Here is a 26,530-nt window from a genome sequence, read left to right on the forward strand (position 1 = left end):
GGTAGGGCTGAAAGGAAAAATTAAAGAGAGCAAGAAAATTTCTCTCTGGCTCTAAATACTATAACTGTTCAAGCTCCTCGCATGGGCTGACAGGGAAGGAAAAACAAAAAAGGTTGTTGGCAGACTCTGTGTGAAGCTAGCCTCTGCTTCTGCAGACAGAGTGGAAGCAGGGTGTGGAGTGAGGCAGAGCTGAGTACAGCAGAAGTGAACTGAAAACGAGGGGAGGGGAGAAGAGGGAGGAAGTGGGCTTCGAGCAGCTTCCTGTAGCCTGAACGTTGCTAGCTGAATCAAGAAGCAGGCTGGGTGGAGACTGTGTGCTGGAGCTGCTGTCAGCTGGAGCAGTGGCAAGGAGTAAGTGCCTTGTGTGTGCGCGCGCGTGTGTGTGTGTCAGGGAGTGTGTGGCTTACTCCAGCAGACAGTATCTGAGAAAACCAGCCCAGGCAAATCCACATAAGCACAGGAGAAAGGAGGTAAGTGAGAAACCTTATTTTTTACAGCCGTCCACCAACCCTTCTCTATCATTTTTGTAGAAAAAAAATTGGTTTTAAGAAGAGCGCTTCATTAAAACAGAGGGCTTTAGCACCACTAGTCTCTTTCTGTACAGTCATCAGTTTGTCTGGTATCAAATTCAGAGTGCAATGGCTGAAGTGATGCTGCTGCCTGTGTATGTAATATTAAACGGAATCCCCCATTAGTTTTAGTGTAAGCTATCTAAAAATCACTTTCCTTGTGTATGAAAGTGTATATTTTCTCTGTCCCTTTTGGGTTTCAGATATTATTTCCTCACTGTGCTTTATATTATTGTTGCTTTTCTCTCAGCAGTATTTTGTTCTATACTACCTCTACTGCCGTGTAGAGAGAAGGCTGTGTTATAGATGGGGCTTCTACAGTATGTCATTGTACATTAGTGTATATGGGAGGATAGCCTATAGGACACATATGAAACCTTGGATGAACAGCTACAGTACACTAGGCTCTTTCCAACATCTTTACCATTCTTACCGGAACAAAATGAGCTCTAGTGGGAACTGTAGTAAGCTACTAACCCACAGTATAAAACAGAACAAGGAAAATGAATTGCCCAGCTGGAGCCTGGTGGGTTTTAGCATGTAATTTGGAGCGTAAGGAATTAGCAGCATCTGTTCCTGTAGAATTTGCATGAATGAAAGATGGGAGAGGCTTTGAGAAAGGCAGAAAGATGCCCGAGAAAGAACAGGAACATCCAAGAGGATTCCCCTGGAATCCCTGGAGTCTCTTTTCTTCCCAGGGAAATTTGAAATGATCATATTGTTTGACAATGTCCCCAGTTAGGCAATTTGGCAACAATTAATGTATGATTTATTCTTTTTAATGATCAGTTTTTAGCATACAGTTTTGTTGTATAGCATATGTTTACACTGTTTACACATGTACACTATCAATGAGAAGGAATATACTGTAATTTTGTGTCTTGCACTTTTTCAAACGTACAAATGCTCTTTTCATTTAGACTTCCTTCTTGGCTTAAAAAGCTTCAGTATTGTACATGGAAAAAGACTGTAATGTACAAAGTGTTTATTAATTCTGACAGGATTTCTTCACTGTCACAAATATCCGATGATGTACAGTAGCTGTCCAAAATTAACATGGGATTTTAGATTCAGTGCTCTACAAAATGTCAACACCGCCAGAGATCTGTCTACTTCAGCGTGCTTTACTCAGCAGATAACATACAGAGAATATGGGTGTGTGCCACCGTTTCAGAACGATGATCTGGAGCAGGCTGGTTGTATATTTATTTGCTTTTTTTTCCATGTTCATTTCTTTTCACATATTTGGTGACCTCGCTTTGAACAGAAAGGCTTCCTATTTTCTCTGGAACAGAATTCACCCAAATGTATGAGGAAACAGAGCTGAAGAATATTTGTGTTGTAGTGTGCAGCTGCAAGAACAACATTATATCACTGATGATACATTGTTTCAGACACAAGCTAGTTCAGACTGTCATGCCGAAGGAAAGCATTTGTTTATCTATTTTAATGACTGAAGGCAAATAATTGAAGGAAAGAAGATCAAAGATGCGGGAGCAGGGGCAAACTGGTAGAAAGATTTATATCTGTCACGTATGTCCCCTTTTGAACCATAATACACAATAAGTTGGTGATTCTCACTACTCAGTATTCAGACTTGATGAACATACTGTATTCACTCATATTGGTTTAATTGCATAAAACATATTCTGTTCTACTTGTATGACATATTTCATTTAGTAAGTGAGAATGATCCAGGAGCACTGCAGCTTCTCTATGGCCTCACCCAGTGCTGTGCTCTGAAGCTAGCATGCTGTAGCTGCTGTTAGTAGTAGAACAAGGCTAAAGCCCCATATGAGTGAGGCAGGCTTCAGTAAGGTGGTCCTTTGGATGACTGAGATACTGTAGATGTCAGTGTTGTGTAGGATGAGGGGTTTTTAGATCTCTTTAAAAACACCAGGTATTGCGATTCTCGTAATAGAGAAAGTAACTACACAAATATAGCCTATTTTTTATATTGAGGGGTACTGCTTTTCTTGTAACACTTGGGAGACTCAGGTTGTTTCATCACACATAAAGTCCTGAAATGACATAGCCCGTTTTCTAGAAGCCATTGTTTAGTTTTCAATTTTAGAACTGCAATAAAAGATGTTAATTTCCCTTGCATTCAGAGGGAAAGGACATCAGTGCGCATGCCCTGGTGGTATCTGTAAATAACTGTGCCTGTACAGCCCATCTGTGCATGTTTGCAGTTGGTTGAGAAACCAAATTAACTCCTTAGTCATATTTGAGTCAGTGCTCTGGGTTAGTAGAAAAGCACTCACAAAACATGTGAAAAGATAAAATGGCAATTATAGCAGGAGGATTATACATGAGAAATATTCTTCAAAAAAGTCAATATTGGATTTATTTTCAGATCAAGAAAAGATTATTGGGCCTGATCACAGGAAAATAAACATAGAACATTTGTGAAATATACTTGTACATAAGATGGAAATGAAACTGAATACTGTATGTTTTTGTGGCTGCCCATCTCCCATTCGCAAAATAGAACTGCATTTATCTATCCAGAAGGTTGCTTCTTGATACAGATCTTTTATTAAAACTTTCATTTAAGAAGCAGAGGAGTTGAAAATGCACTTTCCAAACAAAATCACAAGGTTAAGACAGAAAGCTTTACAAGTCTATGGATGTTCAGCCCTGTTGCACTTTGTAGTTTTACACTTACTTCTTTGCTGGTTCTAGCAACTGTTTGTGGGAAATGTTAACATGTGGTTTGAGTGTACAGTATATCATAGATAGTGAATGGGTTAACACTTCCAGGCCTTTTAATATAATCCATTGCAGAATTGTATAATAACCAGCTTAATGTGACAATTAGTGTGCTGGTTAAATAACATGAAGATCTATAGGACAGAGCATTGTAAGGGCTTTAAGTGAAGTAGTCCTGGTTTAAGGTGTGTAATTCAATTTATTCTGCACCAAATATAAAAAGAAACTCACATGTCTGCTTCACTTCTTCAGATATCAAAATATTTTCCAGTGCTTCGAGCTCTCTATTTTTCAGCTCTTTGTTTAAATCACAAAAGTGAAATGAATCTCACTCTGTCCACATGAGGATCCAAGTCAGAGAAACATGGATTGTCAGTGAAGGACACCTTTAAACCCTGGCACAAATGGCCAGAAAAGAATGAGATAATGGTATCTAAGTGTATTAGATATGTAGTGTGGCATCTCTATTTTTAGGCCTGAGGAGTGAATACTTCCGTTTACAGAAAGATACTTTTGCCTGAACGTCACACAGAACTTGGTAGTTGAAAGCTGGCCAACACAAAGGTAAAATCAAAAGGCAAAAATGGCGTTTCTCAAGAGGCAAAGTCTTCAGCCTCTGCTGAACAACCTCAACTTAGTCCTGCCCTCTCACCCCCAGGATATCCTGTGTGATATTCTAAAATCTAGTGTGGAATCAAGCAGAATCGATAATCAGCTATAAGAGGACTTCCTGATAGTGCCACCCACAGATAGGGCTGTATGCCAGGCTGTGAACCCATGGAGACTAGCCCTCATCCCGCTGGGACCATGGCAACCTGCCCTGTGTGGAGAGGTATGATTTCCTGGCTCCAGGAGTCACAAAACTGTTTTCCTTTGTTGAGGTGCCACAACAGCGCAGTTTAAGCCCAGTGTGGCCCGGATACTTGTTATTGGGTTGTATGGGGGACCATACTAAGAAACCTTTCCTTCCTGGAGTAGTGGGCTGTTTCATATTTATTAAATATGTATGGTCATAACTTTTTTAAATCACTTTGCATACAAATTAGAGACAATTCCTTGGATGTTTCTAAAATCTCTAAAAAAGAATAAAATATTAGCAAGCTGGCAAATCCAGCAACACTTACATGTTTTTTTTAAAGAAGAAATTAGATTATTGTGGTATTGTACACTTGTACCTTGGTAATTATAGTTTTGGGTAGCTTTTGTTTATAGGGTTGCAAGACACTTTCTTTCTGGAAGTTAAAGGCCTGAAGAGTAGAGATCAACACAGGTTACTTGGAACATTCAGGGACTGATATTGCAGCTAGTTTGCAAAGGTGTTGATCACCTTTGATTTATTAATTTTTTCACTGTTATTTTAGTTGTCTCAATACATTATCATTCATATTGATCAATCTTGAGGGCAAAATGTAAATTCTAAAAATACTTTTCTAGGCCTAATACTTAGGAAATGTAAAAAGGATCTCCCACTGTCTCTTAAAATGGTGTGAAACTGGATTAGTGATGTGCACAGTACGGCAAGTGTTAGTTTCTGCAGAAATGCTAGCAAAAACAGATATGATTTGGATGACCAAATTGGGCATTTGTACAAATACAGACGGCATTTCCAATTTAAGTGTTATCAGACTCAACAGAAACGAAAAATTACTTTCTGCTGAATGGAATGCTACAACTCCCTGGATATGGACTTTGTTGATGTTTTAAGGACACAGCTGAGTGAACAATTAATAATAATAGGAGAAATTAAAACCATGACTGTTAATGTAAACCCTTGCAGATTGTGCTACAAGAAATACATTATTTGTGTGAATAGCATGTTAATATACAGCTTCATTATGCACAAGTAATGAACATTTTACAAATTCCAATGGGTATTTCTAACATTCACCAGAGCCCACAGACATTGGTATTTTTACATTGCTATTAACAGATGTTTATCTTGTAAACAAATACAGTTTATATGGAGCCGTGTTAGATACAAATTTTATTTACATTTAATAAAATGCCCTGACAAGTCATTCAGTGATTCATATTGTTATTCTCAGGATTATCATATTGCAGTATTGTTACCTTGACAATGAATTATACTGCAGAAAATCAGATTTGTAATTTACAGAAGCAAAACAAAGATATAAATAAGCACAACGCAAAGCAAAAGAACACCTTACACTCTGGGGTACATTAATGAATGAAGTCGTTTAATGAATCCCTTTTTCCCACAGCAGAGTGAACTACAGGCACAGACCTTATTAATGAATTCCACAGAAGGCTGGTCTTGGTCACAGAAACTGTTAAGTCTCCAGGTACATCAGAAAATTTAAGAGCTCTATATAGTAAGTCTATATAGCTATTTGAGTATACTGCATATGCATAAATATATAACAAAAACACAAATGGAATTAAGATTGGCTAGGCTGAATTATGACAATAAGAAGCCAATGTCTTGTGATTTGACTCTGGGCAGTAACTGTAAGATTTTGTGCACCAAGGCTTCAAGCTAAAATCTAGACAAAAGAAGCGGGTATTAAACGCAGCTCACTTCACCTCCTTATTAATGGTTAACTCATCACCTGCTAGTTCATTTTGAGTTCTCATCATCTCCTCTTTCTTGGTTTACAACAGAAGGTACTTCCGAAATATCAGACTCTCACTGTTCATAATAGAAATGCTTTCTAGGAATAACGTCAGTTTCAGGAACTTCATACTACAGTTCAGATACATCAGATTAGATAGATGTGTCCTGACAGATCTGCAATGAATATGGAAATTTAATTTTCCAGAAAAATAAATCCCAAAAGGGGCAGTGACTTCATCACATACCTAAAGTCCTAGACAAACACATGTAGGATAAACCACCATCTTATTGATCAGCCACCCTGTTATTCACCTTCTTATTTTTAGTAGTAGTCATTCCTAAATTTCATAACTAACAAAAGGAGATCCGTTGACCCACACTTCTTTGATTTTCTAGTTGTATTCCTCCTGTGGAAAATGTCCTCAGTAAATCCCCAGATCTTGCTTGGCAGATTCTAAGGTATAGAATCAGACTCCGGTAATTAAAGAAACTCTGCAATGATCAATCCCTTGCCCTTCCATATGGACCACAGAGAATTAATTATTCATGTATTGTTTTCTGTGGTGAGCTGACAGGCTGGGGCTGACCCCTACAGTGCACTGAAGCAGCTGGGCTCTAGTGTATCACCCGTGACCCCAGACACTCTGGGAACCTAACACACGCTGGTCGGGCAATCAGGATTTTCCGATCTGCACTCAATCCATGGGATTATCAACTGATATCATATATCAGGTTTATATTCCTACTGCATTGTTAGCATTCAAATATGATTTCTGTGTCTGTTAGTATAAACTGCATATAAACCAAATTAGATATGTCAATATCTGCACAATTACAGTATAAGATGAATGATAGCGCTTCAACAGCATTTGAGCTCACAGAATTCTCTTGGTTTAAAAGTGTAGTGCTCCACATAGTTGGTGGGCACTGCTTTGAACATGGAGAGTGGTGGAATTTAACTTCTAAAGAGAGTGCATTTGTAATACTGAACCAAGTATTGTTTTTAATTTGTAATGCAATGAAAGGTTGCATTGTATCTCAAGAGATATTAGTGGTTTAGAATGAGTTTGGTGTCCAGGCACTTTAGATATATCCTGCTGCAAACCACATTACCACTCCATAAGCACAAAGCTAGGAAATCAAGACAACTTGCATAAGCCTCACTTTCACAGGAAGAACACTGGCACTTCAAGTTAGAAACAGCATTTTAGAGCTGACATTTGAAACTACTGGCATTTCCATCAAAGTCTGGTCAGTCGTGGTAGGCTCTTAACAATAATATTGTTTTAGGGAAGTGGCTGATGCCAAATGTTTTGACTGTGACATCAGCATGGTTTCGTTAGTCAGGCTAGTGCAGAGAACAAATGAAACTGAGGCCAGGTTTCAGTTTGTTTTCTAATCTGGACTGTGACAGTGTTGTGGCTCGTGCTTGGAGTAAGACAGTGAGCAGTGGCAGTGTTCTCAGCAGGCAGTGATAGGAGATTGGGGGATGTGGTTCTTCAATGTGTCCATTGAGCTCTGAGCTCTGAGGGGCTGTTATGTGCTAACAAAGAGGGCCATCGATAACCTCTCTGGTTGTCTCCATTGTCCAGGTCCCTGTAGAGAACTGTGTCATTTCCCATCTCTGCTTCAATAACAAAGGATCACAGGGACTCAGAATTCACTAGGACAGTTAAGCTGTGTGAAAATACCTTGTACGCAGATTTGAAACATACATTGCATATACAGTTGAAGGATGGTACTTAAGGATAGGCATTTCTTCTAAAATGTTTCACCATGCCACAAGCCAGGGGCTATTATCTCTCAAGTAACTTAAACTCATGATGTAAGTGCACTTTTGAAGCCCAGTGTTTTTTATTTTAATTTGCAGAACAAGCTGCTCTACTGTCGGTTTTATACTGACCCATTCAAATACAGAAAATCATACCCATCTAACATTTTTCACTCAGCCCTATAAATGTATATTGGGAGACAAGTTATTTTTTTACACGCTTAATGATAGCAACAATGACAGCTGATTTTATTCTTTTAAATTTTAGTCCTTAACCAGGTTTAATTGCTGAATTGTAAGGAGGAGAAATTATCAAAGAGGCAGACACAGATCTAACATACAACAAAATTGTTGGAAATGAATAAAAGAGAGGGTGCTGTTTACTCCAAATGGTGCTTAACTGTCTGCTCTGTGTCTGATTACTCATACAGTATATACTCCCTGCTGTCCACGGTAACCCGTCAATCAAACAAACACCATGACTACTGAGCCCTGGGTCTGATTGCTGGAACGAATTCTACCAGTTAATGCCAATAAAAAATAAAACGGAACGAATGATCTTGTCAAACCACCCTCCAATATTAACATTTTTTCTAGTGTTGATCACATTCAGCTGATCGCAGGCTGTGAGAACAGTTTGAACCCTGAACTGATGAGAGAGTCCCCAGGAGGATGGAGCCAGATGGCAGTTCGAAGCACAGATCATGTCCCCCCCTCTTTAGTTGAGGCTATTTGATATTCTCAAGCATCGCCTGAGTCACGACTGACAAATCAGCACAGACAGCACTGCCATGGACATCAAATTACCCTTGCACTTTTGGGCACAGCCAGTCTTAGACATGTGCTTTATCAGATGTTTGCAACTGTTTAAACATGATTTGTGTGGGAGTTGAGGTGGTGACAATGTTTCGGAATGGGCGGGGTGAGGAAAACAGGAAGCAATTCCAGATTACATTTTTTGGAGATCAAGTATTTGGCACAGCCCAAATTAAATATGGAATTCTCAGGATTATGGTATTGTGTGCCTTTGTTGTTAATTCTGCTGTTTTATGTGCAAGTTGATTGAGAAGACTTAGATTTAGATTTTTGGGAATTTCCGTTTATGCTACACTCACTCTTGCAGAGAAATTGGCCCATTTGTCACACTCAGAAAAAAATCACAAAGGCAAAAACCCATGTATTAAAGAGAGGGCCCAACTAAAATTTATGGCAATCCAGAAGCCTTTGCTTGGAAAAATGCTGTTAGTGCATTGTTGTAATAATAAATGAAAAATTGTGGCACAATTTTTTTCATTTACAATTGATTTACTGAAGCTGTTCTCTTCTGTTTGGATTTCAAATGGAAGAGGTGCCAGAGGGCTGGGCTTTAATTTTAGAGAAATGCTGTATGTCATTGCCATGAAAACTATGAAAATTGCCATTGACATTTCAAAAAACTTGATTTTCTTTTCATTCCAGCTTAGTCCAATGAAGCAGAACACCAATTCTTTTTTTTACTATATAATTACCATTGTTAACAATAGCTCCATGTTGATAATACAAACACACTCCTTTAGATGTTAAAGAAAATCTGAATATTTAAGTATCTTTAGTGAGAAAGATGAACACATGATTGTGTTCCAGTTAATATGATATAATCTTGGGTAAAGCCTAGATACACTAACCACAACCTAGCTGAAATGGGCCTTCTACATAGGAAAGCCTAACAACCTACTCCAAATTAAATGGTGTGGATCCAAACTTCTGGTCAAGCTATAAAGACTGTGCTTTCTATTTAAATACAAGATGTAAAGCAACAAACACCGACTGATCTGCAGCCCGATGCTGTCTGTTTTGTGAGCAGACAAGGTGAATAGCCAGATCAGTGAATTGCATTGTGTGCGTGTGTGCACGCATGTGTGATAGAAAATTCATTGTGAAGCTGGGGCTCTGTCATATTGACTGAAGATGAATGAAATATGCACCATTATGACATACTGTAGTTGGTCAGACACAGTTCTTTGCGAACAAAATCTCAAAAGTGACAGCATTCTGTATGGCTGATAATTAGCAACAGATAGTGTCTGTATCAGCTTGCCTCTTGTTGAAAGTATCTGTACTTTTAATAACCAATCAAAGATAAGGGTAACAAAATTGTGAATTGCTGTCTTCACAGCTTACAGAAAGGGAAAGGGCAGACCTACAGTAATTAATGCTGATGATAAACTGGAGGCATGCACTTCATATATTTTAGATGCTACAAGTCTCACTGGCTTTCAAATTACATTTGTATGCAAGAGCTACAGTAGTGCATGTAGTGTATTTAAGTCTTTTAAAATAGAGTTCTAAGTCCACAAGAACACCTGGAGTTTTTAGACTGGTTTCAAATATTTGCTTCATAGATTATACTTCAAAAAACACTGAAGTGAATTTACTTTAAAATGTTTTAAATGTGGCTTTTCATAGGTCCCAGATGACTACAAAAAGGCATCACTTATTTTTCAAACTGTATGTTGTATGTTTTTCATTGCTTCCAACACTTTTGAAATTAGTCGTGAGTTTTTGTAGTCACTTTTTGTGTTTCTTCTTGCAAAAACCTTTCCATATCAGCTAGATTCCAAGGTATGGTTGTAAAAACACCAAAAACACTTTCTAGTCATGGAGTTGCACTATTCCATCTGCAGATTGAAGTACCAATTTCACCATCTTGTTGGAGTGCACTAGTGGACATTAATGGCCCTTCAAATGCATATCGGAGAAACAGCCCTAACAAACCTGTGGTTGGAGCTCATGCTGATTGCTACTGAGAATAGTTCATGCCGATTGCTTATGCTATTGAGAGGTCTATCAGAGTGATCTTAAATGTTAGATCTCACAGCTTTTAGATATTTCTCAGTGCTGAAGCCCAGAGATCCCTGTGGTCTGGTAGATGGCTGTGCATTGGTTTTTAAAAATAAAGTTCCATGCCTTAATGACTGAACTGAAGAAGGTGGATGAAAGAACCTGCCAGAGTTAATACACACACAGTAAATACTCTCACGATGCTGCCCTCAGTTGTAATGCCCACTCCCCTAAAATATGAGAGATTATCTTGAAATTTACACCGAGCTTATTAATCACACCTAACAAAGTTACATAGTGACTTGGAGTCCTGGATACAAATACAAACAAGGCAGGATTTAATGAACTGCAGGTGTAACAATGGACCTACATGGGGTTTGTTTTATATCTGAAAGTTCCAAAACTTGACCTTTTATCATAGGAAAGTCTTGCACAATGACCTTTTGTGTTCTAAGAGAGTACTTTTAGCATTATACGGCCTTCCATTCTCTTTTTGTTAAACTCAGCATTACACAGAAATTTAAAATGTCTAACCACTAGCATAACACAAAGTTATGTAGTGTCACAATTGCTTTATGGGCAACACTCATCATTTTAACCAGTTATCATGTATACAAACATTAATAACATACAGGAGTTGGAATGACTACAAGTATAGGAAACTAAGATTGGTGTAGTTATTTATTAACAAATGTAATTCTTTTGTCTTTTTCTTCTAGGCTTGTATATACAGTAGGGCAAAATAAGACTTACAACTCACAGTGGATAATCATAGTAAAATAGCACTATAAAGGTGACCTGTGCTGGGGGAATATTTTTTTCCAAAAACAAAAACAGGTCTTTCTGTCAATTAGCCATCAGGTAATTGTTGGTAATTGTAGGTAAGTGCTGTTCAACAGGTGGCTGTTTTGCCGTTTGAGAAAACAATTATCTCTTGATGTTTTAAATGGCTTAAATAAGGCCCAAAGGGAGATGATGCTATTAAGGAACAAGTAATAGGTTTATTCCATGCTGAAAAAAAGAAGAAAGAGAACACAACGTTTCGGCCGTGGAGCCTTCTTCAGGTGTGCATGATGCTATTATACATGATGCTATTAATACTTCTCTAGTAACTAAAAGACTCAAGTCAAAGAAGAACATGTTTCTTTATGTAACCTTCTGAAGATGAGAGAGTTGCCGCCTGGTCAATTTGATGTCACCCTTCTTTAAACTGTTTATAATATTTAGTAGCATTCATTTGGAAATAGCCATTTTTTAAACAGTTACAAAACTGTGCTTGCACAGATGGTTGAAAATATGTCTGTAAGATTCCAACACCAAATGCAAAAGACATGCGTTCATAGTTTTTCAAGAAAATGTCTCATTTTAATATTGAGGTAAACCTTGTAACTAGTTATTTACACATGCATGGAATTGACATGATGCATTACAAAACCTTTTACTTTAAAGCCATATGGCACCAGCTCTCAATATTTAACTGCTTCTTTACAAAACCTTAAAACAAACAATACACAGTGTGTTACTTTATTGAGCAAAGACAATTATTAAAATAATAGGGAGCTGTTATTTATAAAAATGTTCATAATAAATAAATTGCCCGGTTGCAGTTGGTTATGCCTGGCAAGCTGTTGATCACCATATAACCCAGAGATCTCCAGACCTATTAATGTCTACAAAGCTTTTAGAGTCAGAGGAGTGACACTGGGGTCCTTCATGTACACAAAACTGCTAATAAACCCCTGCGGATCATAACCATTAAGAAATTGTGCACCATGCCTAAATAACACTTAACATGCCTAAAGGGAATACTAAATTAGCTTTTAAAGGCTTTATTTGACACTTTAGAATTTAATTGAATTTTATTCTTTCTCATTAGGGAAAACAGGTGTAAACTTTGTAATAAATGTTTTATGTATACGTTCAAAGTGAGAAAATCATACAATGGTGCTTTTTTCAAATAGTGATAATTGTCAGTTACTGAAAAGGCAAAAGTTTTGCAGAGCTTCAAAATATCTTTCATAACCATTTTTTTGCGTTCTTATATGAAATATTCTAGACTTTTTCGATGTCTAAAACAGCTTCAATCAAATTGAGTCCACACATTGGTGTGTTTGTGTTTGAGTATTCCATTTAATTAACGTAATGGCAGAATAAACGTCTCCCTTATAACTCAAGAACAAATATTTTCTTGTTCTTTTTCCACCAGAAAATTAAATACATACTGGTGTTCCAAAGCCTTGCTGTTGGCAATCTGAATTAAGAAAAAAAACCTTTAAACATGAAAGTTGAATGAAAGTTGACTTCTTGTTTTAACCTACTACACAATCACAAATTTGCAGTGTCAATTTTCCAGATTACCCAAGAATGGAATAGCCCTTCTATTTCAATTCTTCCTCAAATCCTATTCTACTCTGCTTGGTTCAATTGTTTCATAAACGTTTTCAAGTCTTTCTGAAACAATTATTTGACAGTAAGAAACTGATCCATACAGATTTTCACCTGTCCAGAGTAGTACTTTGGCATCCAATAGGTAGAATGATCAAATATTTTTTTTATATGTTTATGCCTTCCTGCTGCCCTAACCTGGTTTGTTTTCCATGCATCTTTGTCGAAATTGGAAGTCTCTACTGGACAGATTCCAACAAATTGCACAGGCATAGTTCAGAAAGGAGAAATGAAAGTCAATGTCTTACTAAGGAATTCATTTTTACCAAGTTAGCAAAATCCAAAAGGCCTAGTTACATGTAAGTAGAAAATAAAATAAATAACAGGATTTTAATAGTAAGTACATAGCAGTTACAATTCAGTGTCTGTTCCTGACTTATTTATCTGAAATACAGTATGCTTCAAGGTAAATACCATAGAACACAGTGGGGAAACAGAAATACTGTGGAGAGATACTATAGAAGAAGTGGGGGAAAAGGCACTTTTAATAGTCCATTTTCAGCAATTTGTAGAGAACTAATTTCAAGGGTCCAACGGTAATCAAAAATGCAGGGTCCCAAAAGGAAATCTAAGGTATTGTTCCATCAACGTACCATTTATTGATTTCCCAAGAGGCAATATACAGCACACACTCAGTCTCCTGTTTATGTGTAGCACTCATTAGATTAGAAGAGGTGGAACTTCACACTCCTAGCCACTGGGGAATGTGACGTTCCAGAATGTGTTGTTGGCGGAGTGGAAATTCCATTCTCACCACCTTCCTACTGGATTAATTGAAGGATAAAATTAATACTAAAACAAGGTCATCCCTTGTTCAAGTAAATGCACCTGTGACGCAAGAGTGAAAGAGAAGGAATGGCAAAAAGAGCCGAGCAACTTCTTTGGCTCCTCTATGATTTTGCCTATCCCTGAGCTTCTCCAAAGCTTGGACTCTATCATTTTTTAATTGCCTGATGTATCCAAGGAGAGGAAACGAATGCTTATGAGAAATCAGCAAAGGTGAAAAATCTGTCAGGGGCTGAAATTCCCCATGCTCCATCCTGAAATGCAGTAGGACTAAAGAAATTCAGTTTGGCACCCTGCCTGGGCACTGTCATAACTGGGCTATGAAGGATCTGTTTTCTGTGCTCACCCATTCCTAATTGAGCAGAGGAGCTGCTGGCCCAGCACTCTCTTGTGCTGTCTGACATGCCTGTCATCCATGGTATATATATTGTGCAGCACAGCTTCCGTATATGACCAGGAATTGCAGACTCTGGGGAAACCCTCAAAGTAATCAGTCTTGCAATTATACTCACTGTATACAGTTCATAGCTTCTTTGGTCAGGGAAAGGAGAAGTGATTGCATTCTTTTTTTAACCTGTTTAAAGTTTGAGTTCAGTATGATCATAACACTACATACTTCAAAACATTAAGTACAACCACCACAAAAACTTTAGCTGATGTATTAATTTAGGTGGATTCATTGGGCATTCAGGAAAATGTAAGCACTCTCCCAAATGTAATGCCATTCAGGTTTTTTGGAGAGTATTTTCCTTTTGCTTAAAAGCAGTATTCTGTTTAAAATTAATGTTGTTTTTTATTAGATTGTGGTCAGTTTTTGGCTTTTGTAAGGTGGTTATCTGTGAACATGTTATAATTCACAGATGCTTTTTTTCTGCATTTTGCAGGATTCTCCCCACGCTGTGTTGTTAGCCCTTGTCCAGTGGTTCTGTCACTCTCTGAAAACACTGTCACGGTTTGAGAACACGTGAATTTCACCAGACATGTTGAGACCGTTTCCTTGTGCTGTGGGCCATTATAAATTTATACCCTGTTTGGAAGAGGCTAAAAATACACCAGGCTGATGCTCTGCAGAATGTTGTCCTTAAGGTGGTAAGAGACATCCCAGATTTTCCTTGGGCTGCCTCCCCTAAGCATCTTACTCCAGACTGTATCCCAGAAGCCAGGGTCTCAATTTGTCACTGTCAGATTTTGTAGCCTAATCGTCTCCCAATAAATGCAATGTAGAAAAGAATGGTAATGAGACATGTCAGTCTGACATTAGTCCGTGACTTTTACTTCTTGTGATGGGTTCGGCTATCCAATGTTTCCAAATTTTCAGACATTCATGAGTTTGCCTTATGAGCTTATACTGTATAGAGTTTCTCGCTGTCCATTCTCTTTCCCCAGAATTTTTTTTTTGCAATTCAAGAGTGCAGTCCTTTTTAACTACCATTAAAGGGTTCAAATCCTAATCGTGCACCATGAAGTACTCATTTCAGGATGAATTAGGAAAACAACATTGGTAAAAGAACATATTCTTGTTGAAAAGTGGTAAGATTGCCCACGTTTTCCAGACTAATAGGATATGATTACTAGATAGCTATGCAAGGTTAGGGTTCTGTTCATAGGAAGGAAAGAAAAAAAGTATAATTCAAAGCAAGGGTGAGAGTGGATATGGCAAAGCTGTTAATGTTTTGTTGTTCTCCATCATTACATTTGTGAACATACTGTATAAATACTAGATGGAAACAAAACTTTTTTACCATGGTGCAGCAGTATTAAAGAGGACTGTAATTAAAACTCGTTACTATTTTTTTTCTAGTTTCCTGGTTTCTGCTAGGAAGAATGGAGAAGGGAGTTTTCACATCTGTTTAATTCTTCCCTCCCATATTAAAGGGTTCCATATGTTCAGAGCAATTTATTTTCCCATTTAGTTTTGTAGCCTAATGAAGATGTATAACAAAGCCCAGAAAAAAGTCCTGCTGGCATATTTAATACTAGCATATACAGTATTTGGTTCATTTCTGTACTTTCCATAGTGGAGTTTGAAGTTTTATTTCTATATACAGTGCCTTGCGAAAGTATTCGGCCCCCTTGAACTTTTCAACCTTTTGCCACATTTCAGGCTTCAAACATAAAGATATAAATTTTTTATTTTATGTGAAGAATCACCAACAAGTGGGACACAATTGTGAAGTGGAACGAAATCTATTGGATTTTTGAAATTTTTTTAACTAATAAAAAAATGAAAAGTGGGGCGTGCAAAATTATTCGGCCCCTTTACTTTCAGTGCAGCAAACTCACTCCAGAAGTTCAGCAAGGATCTCTGAATGATCCAATGTTGTCCTAAATGACTGATGGTGATAAATAGAATCCACCTGTGTGTATTCAAGTCTCTGTATAAATGCACCTGCTCTGTGATAGTCTCAAGGTTCTGTTGAAAGCGCAGAGAGCATCATGAAGACCAAGGAACACACCAGGCAGGTCCGTAATACTGTTGTGGAGAAGTTTAAAGCCGGATTTGGATACAAAAAGATTTCCCAAGCTTCAAACATCCCAAGGAGCACTGTGCAAGCGATCATCTTGAAATGGAAGGAGTATCAGACCACTGCAAATCTACCAAGACCTGGCCGTCCCTCTAAACTTTCAGCTCAGACAAGGAGAAGACTGATCAGAGATGCAGCCAAGAGGCCCATGATCACTCTGGATGAACTGCAGAGAACTACAGCTGAGGTGGGAGAGTCTGTCCATAGGACAACAATCAGTCTTACACTGCACAAATCTGGCCTTTATGGAAGAGTGGCAAGAAGAAAGCCATTTCTCAAAGATATCCATAAAAAGTCTCGTCTAAAGTTTGCCACAAGCCACCTGGGAGACACCCCAAACATGTGGAAGAAGGTGCTCTGGTCAGATGAAACCAAAATCGAACTTTTTGGCCACAATGCAAAACGATATGTTTGGCGTAAAAGCAACACAGCTCATCACCCTCAACACACCATCCCCACTGTCAAACATGGTGGTGGCAGCATCATGGTTTGGGCCTGCTTTTCTTCAGCAGGGACAGGGAAGATGGTTAAAATTGAGGGGAAGATGGATGCAGCCAAATACAGGACCATTCTGGATGAAAACCTGTTGGAGTCTGGGAAACTGGGACGGAGATTTATCTTCCAACAAGACAATGATCCCAAACATACAGCAAAATCTACAAAGGAATGGTTCACAAATAAACGTATCCAGGTGTTTGAATGGCCAAGTCAAAGTCCAGACCTGAATCCAATCGAGAATCTGTGGAAAGAGCTGAAAACTGCTGTTCACAAACGCTCTCCATCCAACCTCACTGAGCTCGAGCTGTTTTGGAAGGAAGAATGGGCAAGAATTTCAGTCTCTCGATGTGCAAAACTGATAGAGACATACCCCAAGCGACTTGCAGCTGTAATCGCAGCAAAAGGTGGCTCTACAAAGTATTAACGCAAGGGGGCCGAATAATTTTGCACGCCCCACTTTTCATTTTTTTATTAGTTAAAAAAGTTTCAAAAATCCAATAGATTTCGTTCCACTTCACAATTGTGTCCCACTTGTTGGTGATTCTTCACATAAAATAAAAAATGTATATCTTTATGTTTGAAGCCTGAAATGTGGCAAAAGGTTGAAAAGTTCAAGGGGGCCGAATACTTTCGCAAGGCACTGTACAGGGATGTACAGTATATTTGAGTTGTACTGAGTATACAGCCTTATTTACGATGCAGTGATTTTTAGAGAGGGAAATTAGGTTGCTGTACATCTATACAAATTCAGCATAACATTATGTCTTCATAAAATAACTGATTTAATAGCCGTAAATGGGGCTGTGAATCATTAATTGTGTTAATGCTCGACAAATGCATGTTTTAACATTGTCCAGAAGAGTTAAAATTGTAAAAAAATACATTGAGCTCAATAGTTAATGACTTTCTGTTCATAACACTTAAGCGATTTTTTAATCTAGCTGGCTACTAGGCTAAACGGTTTAGTTTAGTTTCGTTTTACAGAAGGGTGTTATTTGCTGTAGATATGGGAATGGTTAAGGTCAGTAGCAGATTTTATCTCTGCTTTTCACATCTCACCTGATGAGAAATACAGGAAGAACATGAGTGACCATGCAGTTTGTCCCTGTGAAGTAAGACTCTAATAGTTATTTGTGGGAAATGCAGATTGTTCAGAATCAGGTATAGGCAGCAGCACTGCAGGAAAAACCTGATCAATAACTGAAACACAGCTCAAGAAAGAGCTGCAGGGGTGAGAGATGTGAGTTTTGCAGCTGCTAAAAAAGGTACCCATGTTTCTCAGAGCTTTATATAGGCACTGGGAAATGGAGGATTAACAGAAATGTATTTCTTTATTTTACAAGGTACTGGCATAATATACATGCGGTGAACTTTACTTGTCATAATTTTCAAAAAGACACCAGAATTTGAACGTTGGGCTAAAAGAAAATTTATTAGGGAAGAGAATGCTTTGTTGGACTGTTTGTGACATTAAGATATATTTGGTTCTTTTTAAGTGCATTATGGTTATATGGCATATTAGTGCTTCTCTTCACGAACCTAGAATGCTTTCATATGTCCTGTTATGTTTTTATTCTTATATAGCTCCTTTCAGTCAAGAGGCACTTTAAATAAATTATATATTCAGGATATGACCGATATGACCTTCACTGCATGCACATTCCATTAGCATCCTGCAAAATAAAGCAATTAAAAAAAATTAAGCATGGTTGCAATAATTTAAGAAAAAGATAAATACTGTAACTATTCCATTATGGCAGTCTGTAATGCAGCCCAGTTCTTGTGTTAGATATATACAGCATAACTTTATATATACAGTATTCAAATATTTCTATTTGAATATTCTATATTTATAATTTAATTGGCTCTGATGACTTGGTAGTCACGCAGTCTGTATGATTGATTAGTACTGTACTTGTCAGCACAAATGGAGGTGCACAGTGGATGAATCTGTCGAAGAGAAGAGAATCAAAATTAGATTCTGGGGCCTAGTGAGTGGCTCAGTTGGTAAACAAGTGCACACCTCAATGTAGGCTGAGATCTGTGATCACGAGTTCAAGACTTGGTCGTGTTGCCAGTCAGATGTGAGATGGATTCCCCAAACAATAGCACACAACTGGCTGAATGCCACTAATGGTAAGGCATCTATTGGCCAGGGCTCCAGGCTCACAGTGACTCCTGTGGCCTTCTGGGCAGCTGCAGTTATGCAGTGCTGTTGGTGAAGGGCGCTCCTCTCCTCAGTACTGAACCACTGGTACGGAGCTGTGTTGAATGTCATGTATTAAGAGATGATGGGCAGGTCAGAGGAATGAGTGTACTGTACATGGACACAGGGCTCATCAGCACTGAGATGTGGTGAAAAACACACAACTGGCGAGTTGGAATTGGGGTAGTATAATCAAATAATTATTGGCAATTGTGAATTTCAAAAGTAACCCCTGCTTTTAATTGGTAGAAGCTGTCCATTTTACAGGAAAATGCATTTTGGAAAAAAAATGAAAAGTTAGAAGTCAAAGATATATACAAGCCACTTTCATTTTATTTCAGACAGCAGTGGTGACTTTCTTTTGTTTGACCTGGAGGTCATTAGAGAAAGAACAGCCACACTGGAAAACTCTGTGGGTGTAAAATCACCTGAAGAACAGACAAATTGTTCAGTGTCAGGAAGCGAGGTCCCTCTAAGCAATACTGACAGACTTTCTGAGTCCCTCTCATGAGCAGACATGTCAGCCCCGGCCGTACTGTAAGCTGTCGAACCCCTGTGAAAACCGACATGAGCAAGTGGAAGAGACAGGCAGTGTAGGGGAAACCCCGGAGAGGGAATTTCTAGAGTCTGCCCCCAGCTGGGACACCGTGACGGTGCAAACAAGTCCGGCTGAGTTCTCTGTGATCTTCCCTTGCAGTCAATAATAGCAGGAGTGTCAGAGGATACATCAATATTAATATTCTAACACCCTGCTGGCTGTCATCTTTCTAAAGTGTATTATAATAAAGGAAGTGACCCCAGGATATACAGAAGACTGACATTTATGATTGTATACACTCAGGACAAATCTGTTAATCTGCCATTCATATATAATAATGGGAGTTTGCAGAGTACTGTGATTTTCTTGTATGCATTTTTCTTGCAAATGATCATTTTCATGTTTGTTCCAACTTCTACAAACGGATAAGAAGATATCAGGCTAAGAAGCTTTGATGAGACTGTTGAGATCCTCAAAACTCATGTGGTTCATACGCCTTTTTAATTTTCTTATGAGACACTTAATTGATCTGGAAGGTTTTTCATTACTGTATCTGTTAAAATACAAAACATTGCATTCAAACTTTAACAGCTTTCACTTTGCTGCGTAGTTGAGATTTCACCCTAAAGTAATTATACAACTTGTGACCCTCTAAACACTGGTGCTTGCTCTCTTGCTTAAGGAATATACATGTAACTGTTTTGCCTCTTTAATCACACACAAGTGATTAATTTTGCTTAGCCAGCACTCACATTTACAATTTCCCATACCGAAATTATCTTTGATGCCTATATTTCTGATTAATTTGTGCTCCGCATTACCTACTACTAAGCTTACAGATTCTAAGTCCAGTCAGAAATATCCAACTAAAATGGAACAGAGATGCACCTCCTATATACTGTAATACAAAGAACCTTTTAAACCTTTGAAATTATTTTCACTGCCATCTGGTGTTCAAAAAGAGACGTTACTGCTTTTATGTAAAGCCTGCAAAGCAATGGGTGTTGCCTGTAGAGTCAGCAAAGAAATCTTACTGTTTCAAATAATTTAAAATCTGTATTTTTTCAGTGTTCATTTACATATCATGATATGCTAAACAATCCGGGGCCATTCCAGACTGTGCAAATGTCAGCTGTTTTGTCTGAACTATTTAACATTAACCTGAGATTTTTGTGGTAGGATCCTCCGGCTCTGACTCTTTTGAAAAAGGAAATAACAGAGTTCTGGCCGACCACAGAGAAACACCTCAGCAACAGCCTGGAAGATAACTCACATTCAGTCCCTGGTAAGCTTGCATAAGCCATATTCAATGTCCTGATGCTTTGTTCGGTACATAAGTATCTTCAGCATAACCTCATAGCTCTTAAGACAGAAGATCTGCCACGGACAAGGACTTGTCCATCATCAGAAGTTTTATCAGAATGTACTGGTTGTAGTTACTCATAGTCATCAGGATAGAACCATGCTGCCTACAGCCTACACAGCCACTTTCCCCTTTTGTTCTGTATTATTTTAACATGCTGAATGAACAAACATAAAGAAAGGACTCAACTGCAAAAAAAAAAACAATTACAAAAAACACAAAGTTTCACAAAGTAACAGTTTTTATAAATTATCATTGGTGGCCTCAAGGAAAATTCTGCACTATTCCATTTCTAATAATATAAAATAAACATATTTTGCTGTTATCATCTGTGAAATCATCATTTCTATTTTTACAGTGTAGTGCAAAATAGTCTTTTAATATTTTTCAAAATAAAAGAAGTTAAAGTTATCTGTTTGAAAAGTTGTGGAGTGTACACAGTTCCAGAATAAATGTAATATTGTTTCCATGGAATGATTACAGAACGTAGTTAAAATCAAAATCAATATATGTTTTTTTCAGTTGCTTTTAACACTTATGCATGTTTTTATATTTCATCTCTATAATGATTTTCATTTTTACACATAGGATCGATATATTCTCCATTGGATGTTTATCTTCACTAAAATGCAAAATTCACTTGCTAAGTTTCTCATGTTTCTTCTTAGCACAGTAAAGACATAGTGCTTCAATTCAGAGTCCTATTGTTTTCTCTATAGTTCGGTCTTTGATAAAAATTAGGGCTCTGATTGAGGAAATTAGGTTTAGAAACTACCAAGCTCACTGGGCCTCCTGAGTGGCTCAGCTTGTAATGGTACTCAAACTTGCAGAAGCTGAGCCATGTGATCACTGGTTCAGGTCCGACTGATGTCAGTAAACTAGTCTACCCCAGACTGTTGGGAGTCCTGCCAAGGATAGGCTTGGATAGTCAGGTAGGGCTTTCTCACCTGCCCTCGACACAGCGACCTCGCAGTGCTGTCTGTAAGGGCCTGAACACACGAAGCAGTCGGAGGATTCTGCACACAGTACATTGTCATCCTTCACCCCTCTCTGTGTCTGTATTTTGTATCTGTAAGATGAGACATGAAAAAAAAACTGTTAGCTACTCCAATTAAGGCGATTATATCACATACACAGTAACTGGCATTTTTTAATTAGAAATAAAATAATTACTGCAGGTGTTTTGTGTGCACCGTCCATGGTGACCACTGGCTTTCTCCATGTGGTGCAAATGTACCAGGATCACTATTAGTAATCTACCATTTGTAATGGTACACACTAAGGCAACGATGACATTAATAACAGTCATAATGGAAGAAGGGAACAGTGTAACAGAAAACAATACTGATTATTTCTGAAACTGTCTAACTGTCTGAGATATTTTATTGGTTACTATACATTTCATGAAGTCAATAATTTGAGTATTCCATTGTAAATGGTCTAAAAAATCCTATGTCTAAAAATGTAATTAAATTAATTGTTCAATTGGCTACTCCGGTTGGAAAACAACAGAAGACACTAGGCCATCCAGAAACATAGTTAGATACTGCTCTAGAACAACATATGTTACATATGTATGCCTAACATCTGTGTGTGCAGGGGCAGAAAATCACACTGTTTCAATCTTGTCCTGCTGTTCTCTCTCAGACTTGGTGAGGAGCCTCTGAAACGAGCGAAATGGCCAGCAACAATACAGCAAGCATTGCCCAAGCCAGGAAACTGGTGGAGCAGCTCAAAATGGAGGCCAACATTGACAGGATAAAGGTGAACAAGAAAAGAAATCAATCCCTTACTGTAAATACCAGACAAATCCCCAAAAGTACCATTTTGAAATAATGAAGGTGCTGCGTCCATGTAGGATGATCAGAATGATAAGAATGCCTGGAATGCATTTAACGGTTTTAGGCAGACAAGATCATAGTGGGAAAACGGCTTAAGACAGAAAAATATGGGAAATGTTCAACAATTTACTGCAGCTCTTGTAATTTCAACTTAACTGAGCTTCTTAATTGCAGTATTAATGTTTTCCAGCAGGTTTAGTCTACCACAACTTTCTACAACTTTTTATATACATTACCTGCTCTACTCAAATTTCTGCTAAAGCTACAGTATATTTCTTAAGGTAGATAACGGAAATAAGCCCATATATGGGGGGGTCTTCCAGCTTGTCTGACATGATCTCTGACCTTGTCTGACTAATAGTTTGACACCCAGTAACATTTGCTTCTGCTACGTGTTTGGGTCGTGGTACTCCTGCATTCTTTCTCTGTGAAGTCCTAAATTTGTACCTCATAATTCGATTTAAATCTTTAACCTTGAGCTACACACCCACATGAGTGTTCTTCTTACTTATGGGAGCTTGCAAATTAAGTCTGACAGGGTGCACAGACATCCTGATGCAGGTCAAAATATCCTGTTCATGTCAGTTGTCATGCCATGACCAGTTCTTTAACCTATCTTTTCGATTTTCAGGTGTCCAAAGCGGCAGCAGATTTGATGTCTTACTGCGAAGCACATGCCAAAGAAGACCCCCTGCTGTCGCCTGTCCCAGCGTCTGAAAACCCCTTTAGGGAGAAGAAATTCTTCTGTGCCATCCTGTAAATTGCAGGAGCCTATAGTCGGTGCTCATCAGACATTGGACACTGAACAAGTAGAGTTTTCTAGCTGAGGTGCAGAGGACACCTTTCCAAGTCCTCACAAGCAGTGTGACTAAAAAAAGTAATACACATAATTTTTAAAAATGTCTGGGCGCTACAGGGGTGTGCATGTCTCAGAGGAACCATGTGGTTTGCTAGAGAAATAAAGATCCAGAAACACAAATTTCACATTACAAGTGGGTCTTCAAAGTGTGCAGGCTAGCAGCCCATGATGACAGATGTAGAGTTGTAAAAAAATAACATTTTGTGACACTTTTGAATAAATAAAGGTTAGCTTTGGTAGTTTAATGGCAAACAAGAAAGCTCCGCTAAGCAAGCTTCATGCTGGTGACAACATTTTTTTGGAATGTTTTTTTTATGATAAGTTTATTTTTAAGTTAATTGGTTGGGTATATCAATGAGATTTCTGTTTTCCTGTTATGTGGTTACTTATTTGGCTATGTACACTTTTTTACTATACATTCATAGATTAGCTAAATCTTTTTTTAAGATAAAGAGTACAATTCTTTGCAATTATATATTTAAAAAAAAACTAAAAAAAGCTGGCTATGTGATTTTTTTTCTTCTAAAGGTAACTAGCTCTCTTTTTAACATTTGTATACAACCGCTAGCAAATGAACTGTGTTGTGCTCATTGTGCTGAATGTTTGTGTTGGTTGTCATTAATAGTGCATGAAAATGGGCAAACCCATGACTATGTTATGATTATCAGTGATAAAGTGGTCATGGTTGATGATCACACTATTTACTTTAAACTGCTTAGATAATTTGCTGGTGCCAAGATGGGTATTCTATACGGGCCATAACGCAACACATCCTGCAAGACTTCCCTGTTAGTGTAATAGCTGATGTATTTAAACTGCATTCACTGTTTTAATAGGAATGACTGTCTAAGTCTTTCTTGTCTTTATACAAGACAGAAAGGAACTACATTTGTGAAGAAGAAAATTCCAAAAACCTATTTCTTGGGATTACACAAATTAACAGTTTTTGTTGTTAACAAAATGGAAAATTTGCTGTATATAACTTAAATTTACATAAGGTAGCTTATTGTCCCCTAATAAGGTAGCAAAACTATTATCAGGCTCTAACCTGTTTTCTGAATGCAGCTCAATGGGTTATACTGAATGCATTCTTAGGCCTTTGCACTTACTGTACCAACACGGTCTAATTGTATAAAAATGTCCAAGGGAAGTCACTCACAGTATCTTTTTGTGAGTGGTGTGATTAAGGCTAATTATCCAAGCACAACTGCCATTGCTTTTATACAAGATTTTTTTAAAATACCATCGATTGTTAATATCATTAATATCATTGATAGTTCATTGAAAAATGTTATGAAAACCCAAGGCAAAACCTTGTTCAAATCACAAAAGCTTCAGCTAAGCCAGTGCTTCTAAATTGTGTTTCGAACAAGACAGCAAATGCACAGTCACGCTCTGATATGTCCATTCTCTTATGCGTCCTTAAGCTCCTGTTTCATATATTAAGATTTTTTTTTTAAATGAAAGCTGTGCTCAAATGTGAGATCACATTACAGTTTGTTGCAATTAAAACATTACAGGATGCAAGCTAGGTGACCCTTTTTTCATGTTTTTTGGTAATGTCCAAGCTCCACTCAACCATCTGACTCTTCATTGTACCAGACCCTCTTTTGAACTGATAGCCCAACATGTAAGTGTCTTGATATGACGCTGAGCCTGGGAAACCAGTCTTTCATTCCCAGGGATCGCCTTACATTCTGATGTGCCATACAGGCTGGTGCCACTGCCACAGAAAACCCATCTTGCATCTAGATATTAATTTAATGTACCCCATTTCAGTCAAGCTTTGTTGTTCCTTTAAGCAAACTATGGCTTATATTTATAGCTTATTTTCCACTATACTATGGACACTGGTTTTTGAATAAGCATAAACACACCCAAAACAAGGAAATTGTTACACAAACCAATGAGTTATAAAAGCAAAAGGAGCTGAACCTTTGTGTAGGTACTTTTAATTTTGCACTTTTTCTTTGTGTAAAGTTTAAAATATCTTTAAAAGCTGAACATTACCTTTAATTAAAAAGATTGAAAGATTTTGTGTCCGTTTATCACTTTATCACAGTTATGATTCTGGTTCTCTTATTTAATACCTATGCTAATAAAAATGTTTGTTTCTCTTTAGTAATTTATGTTATGGTTTCCAATTGCCTTTTATTCTCTCCACTAAAAGACTAGATTCATTGTAAATACAGTGTCCTTATGGAGTGGAAGTTAGATAAAGTGAAGGAACACCAATATTTGCAAAAAATGTTATATCTTTGTCTGTTTCATTTAATGGCAGTTTTCAGTATTTTAAAACAAATATACATTAAAAAGCATAGCAGTTGAATAGCATAGAGAGTTTAAACAGTTACCTTCATGGCTAATAGTCCCAAACACAAGTTAAAAATGTAAGTAACATATTTGCGATTATTATAAAGGACTGTTATATCATGCTATTGACAAAGACATATTACATTAAGTGTAACTCATAAGACAAATTCTATTGATTCCACAGTTCCAGTTCACACATATTCAAAAATATTTCAATAGACTGAACAAGGAGGACAGAGTTTGAAACATCAGGGTATATTTGTAGACTTGCTGGATTATAGACTATGAGAACTTGAATTAGCATCCAACACACTGGATGGAAAGGCAACAATTCTGAGGAAGAAAATCTTAAAAAGAAAGAAAATCCCAATGTGCTTGAAGAACCAACAGAGAATATAAATGGAAAATAAATGCACTTTCACTTCTTCACTGGTATGTTATGATGCCTATATTAGACATACAGATAGTTACAATTTGATTGCAGATCTGGATCTATTGAAAAAAGGTGTTGGTCTCAAGGATACCACAAAGTAGTCAGTGATACCCTTTTTACCTTTCTGGTTGTGCTTTTTGAAACTTTGAGCACTTGGAAGTATTGCAGGCCGAGTACCGTGTTTGAGAATGAGCTGTGTCAATTCCAATTTCGTCATTGCTATGCTTAAAAAAATATTTACAGTAGCTCTTCAAATTAGGTAATAAAGGGATAAGA

At 37.7% G+C, this 26,530-nt stretch overlaps 1 protein-coding gene across 1 annotated transcript; it reads left to right on the forward strand.

Annotated features, from left to right (window-relative positions):
* The first annotated feature begins 264 nt into the window (after positions 1–264).
* On the forward strand, positions 265–25,541 carry gng2 (guanine nucleotide binding protein (G protein), gamma 2). Its single transcript, XM_006632408.3, has 4 exons — positions 265–470; positions 20,625–20,730; positions 22,456–22,572; positions 23,281–25,541. Exons 3-4 carry the CDS (start codon positions 22,486–22,488, stop codon positions 23,407–23,409), a joined length of 216 nt encoding a protein of 71 aa, XP_006632471.1. The 5' UTR covers positions 265–470; positions 20,625–20,730; positions 22,456–22,485; the 3' UTR covers positions 23,410–25,541.
* The last annotated feature ends 989 nt before the right edge of the window (positions 25,542–26,530 follow it).

This window comes from Lepisosteus oculatus, chromosome 8 (genome assembly GCF_040954835.1).
Source record: "Lepisosteus oculatus isolate fLepOcu1 chromosome 8, fLepOcu1.hap2, whole genome shotgun sequence".
NCBI lineage: Eukaryota > Metazoa > Chordata > Actinopteri > Semionotiformes > Lepisosteidae > Lepisosteus > Lepisosteus oculatus.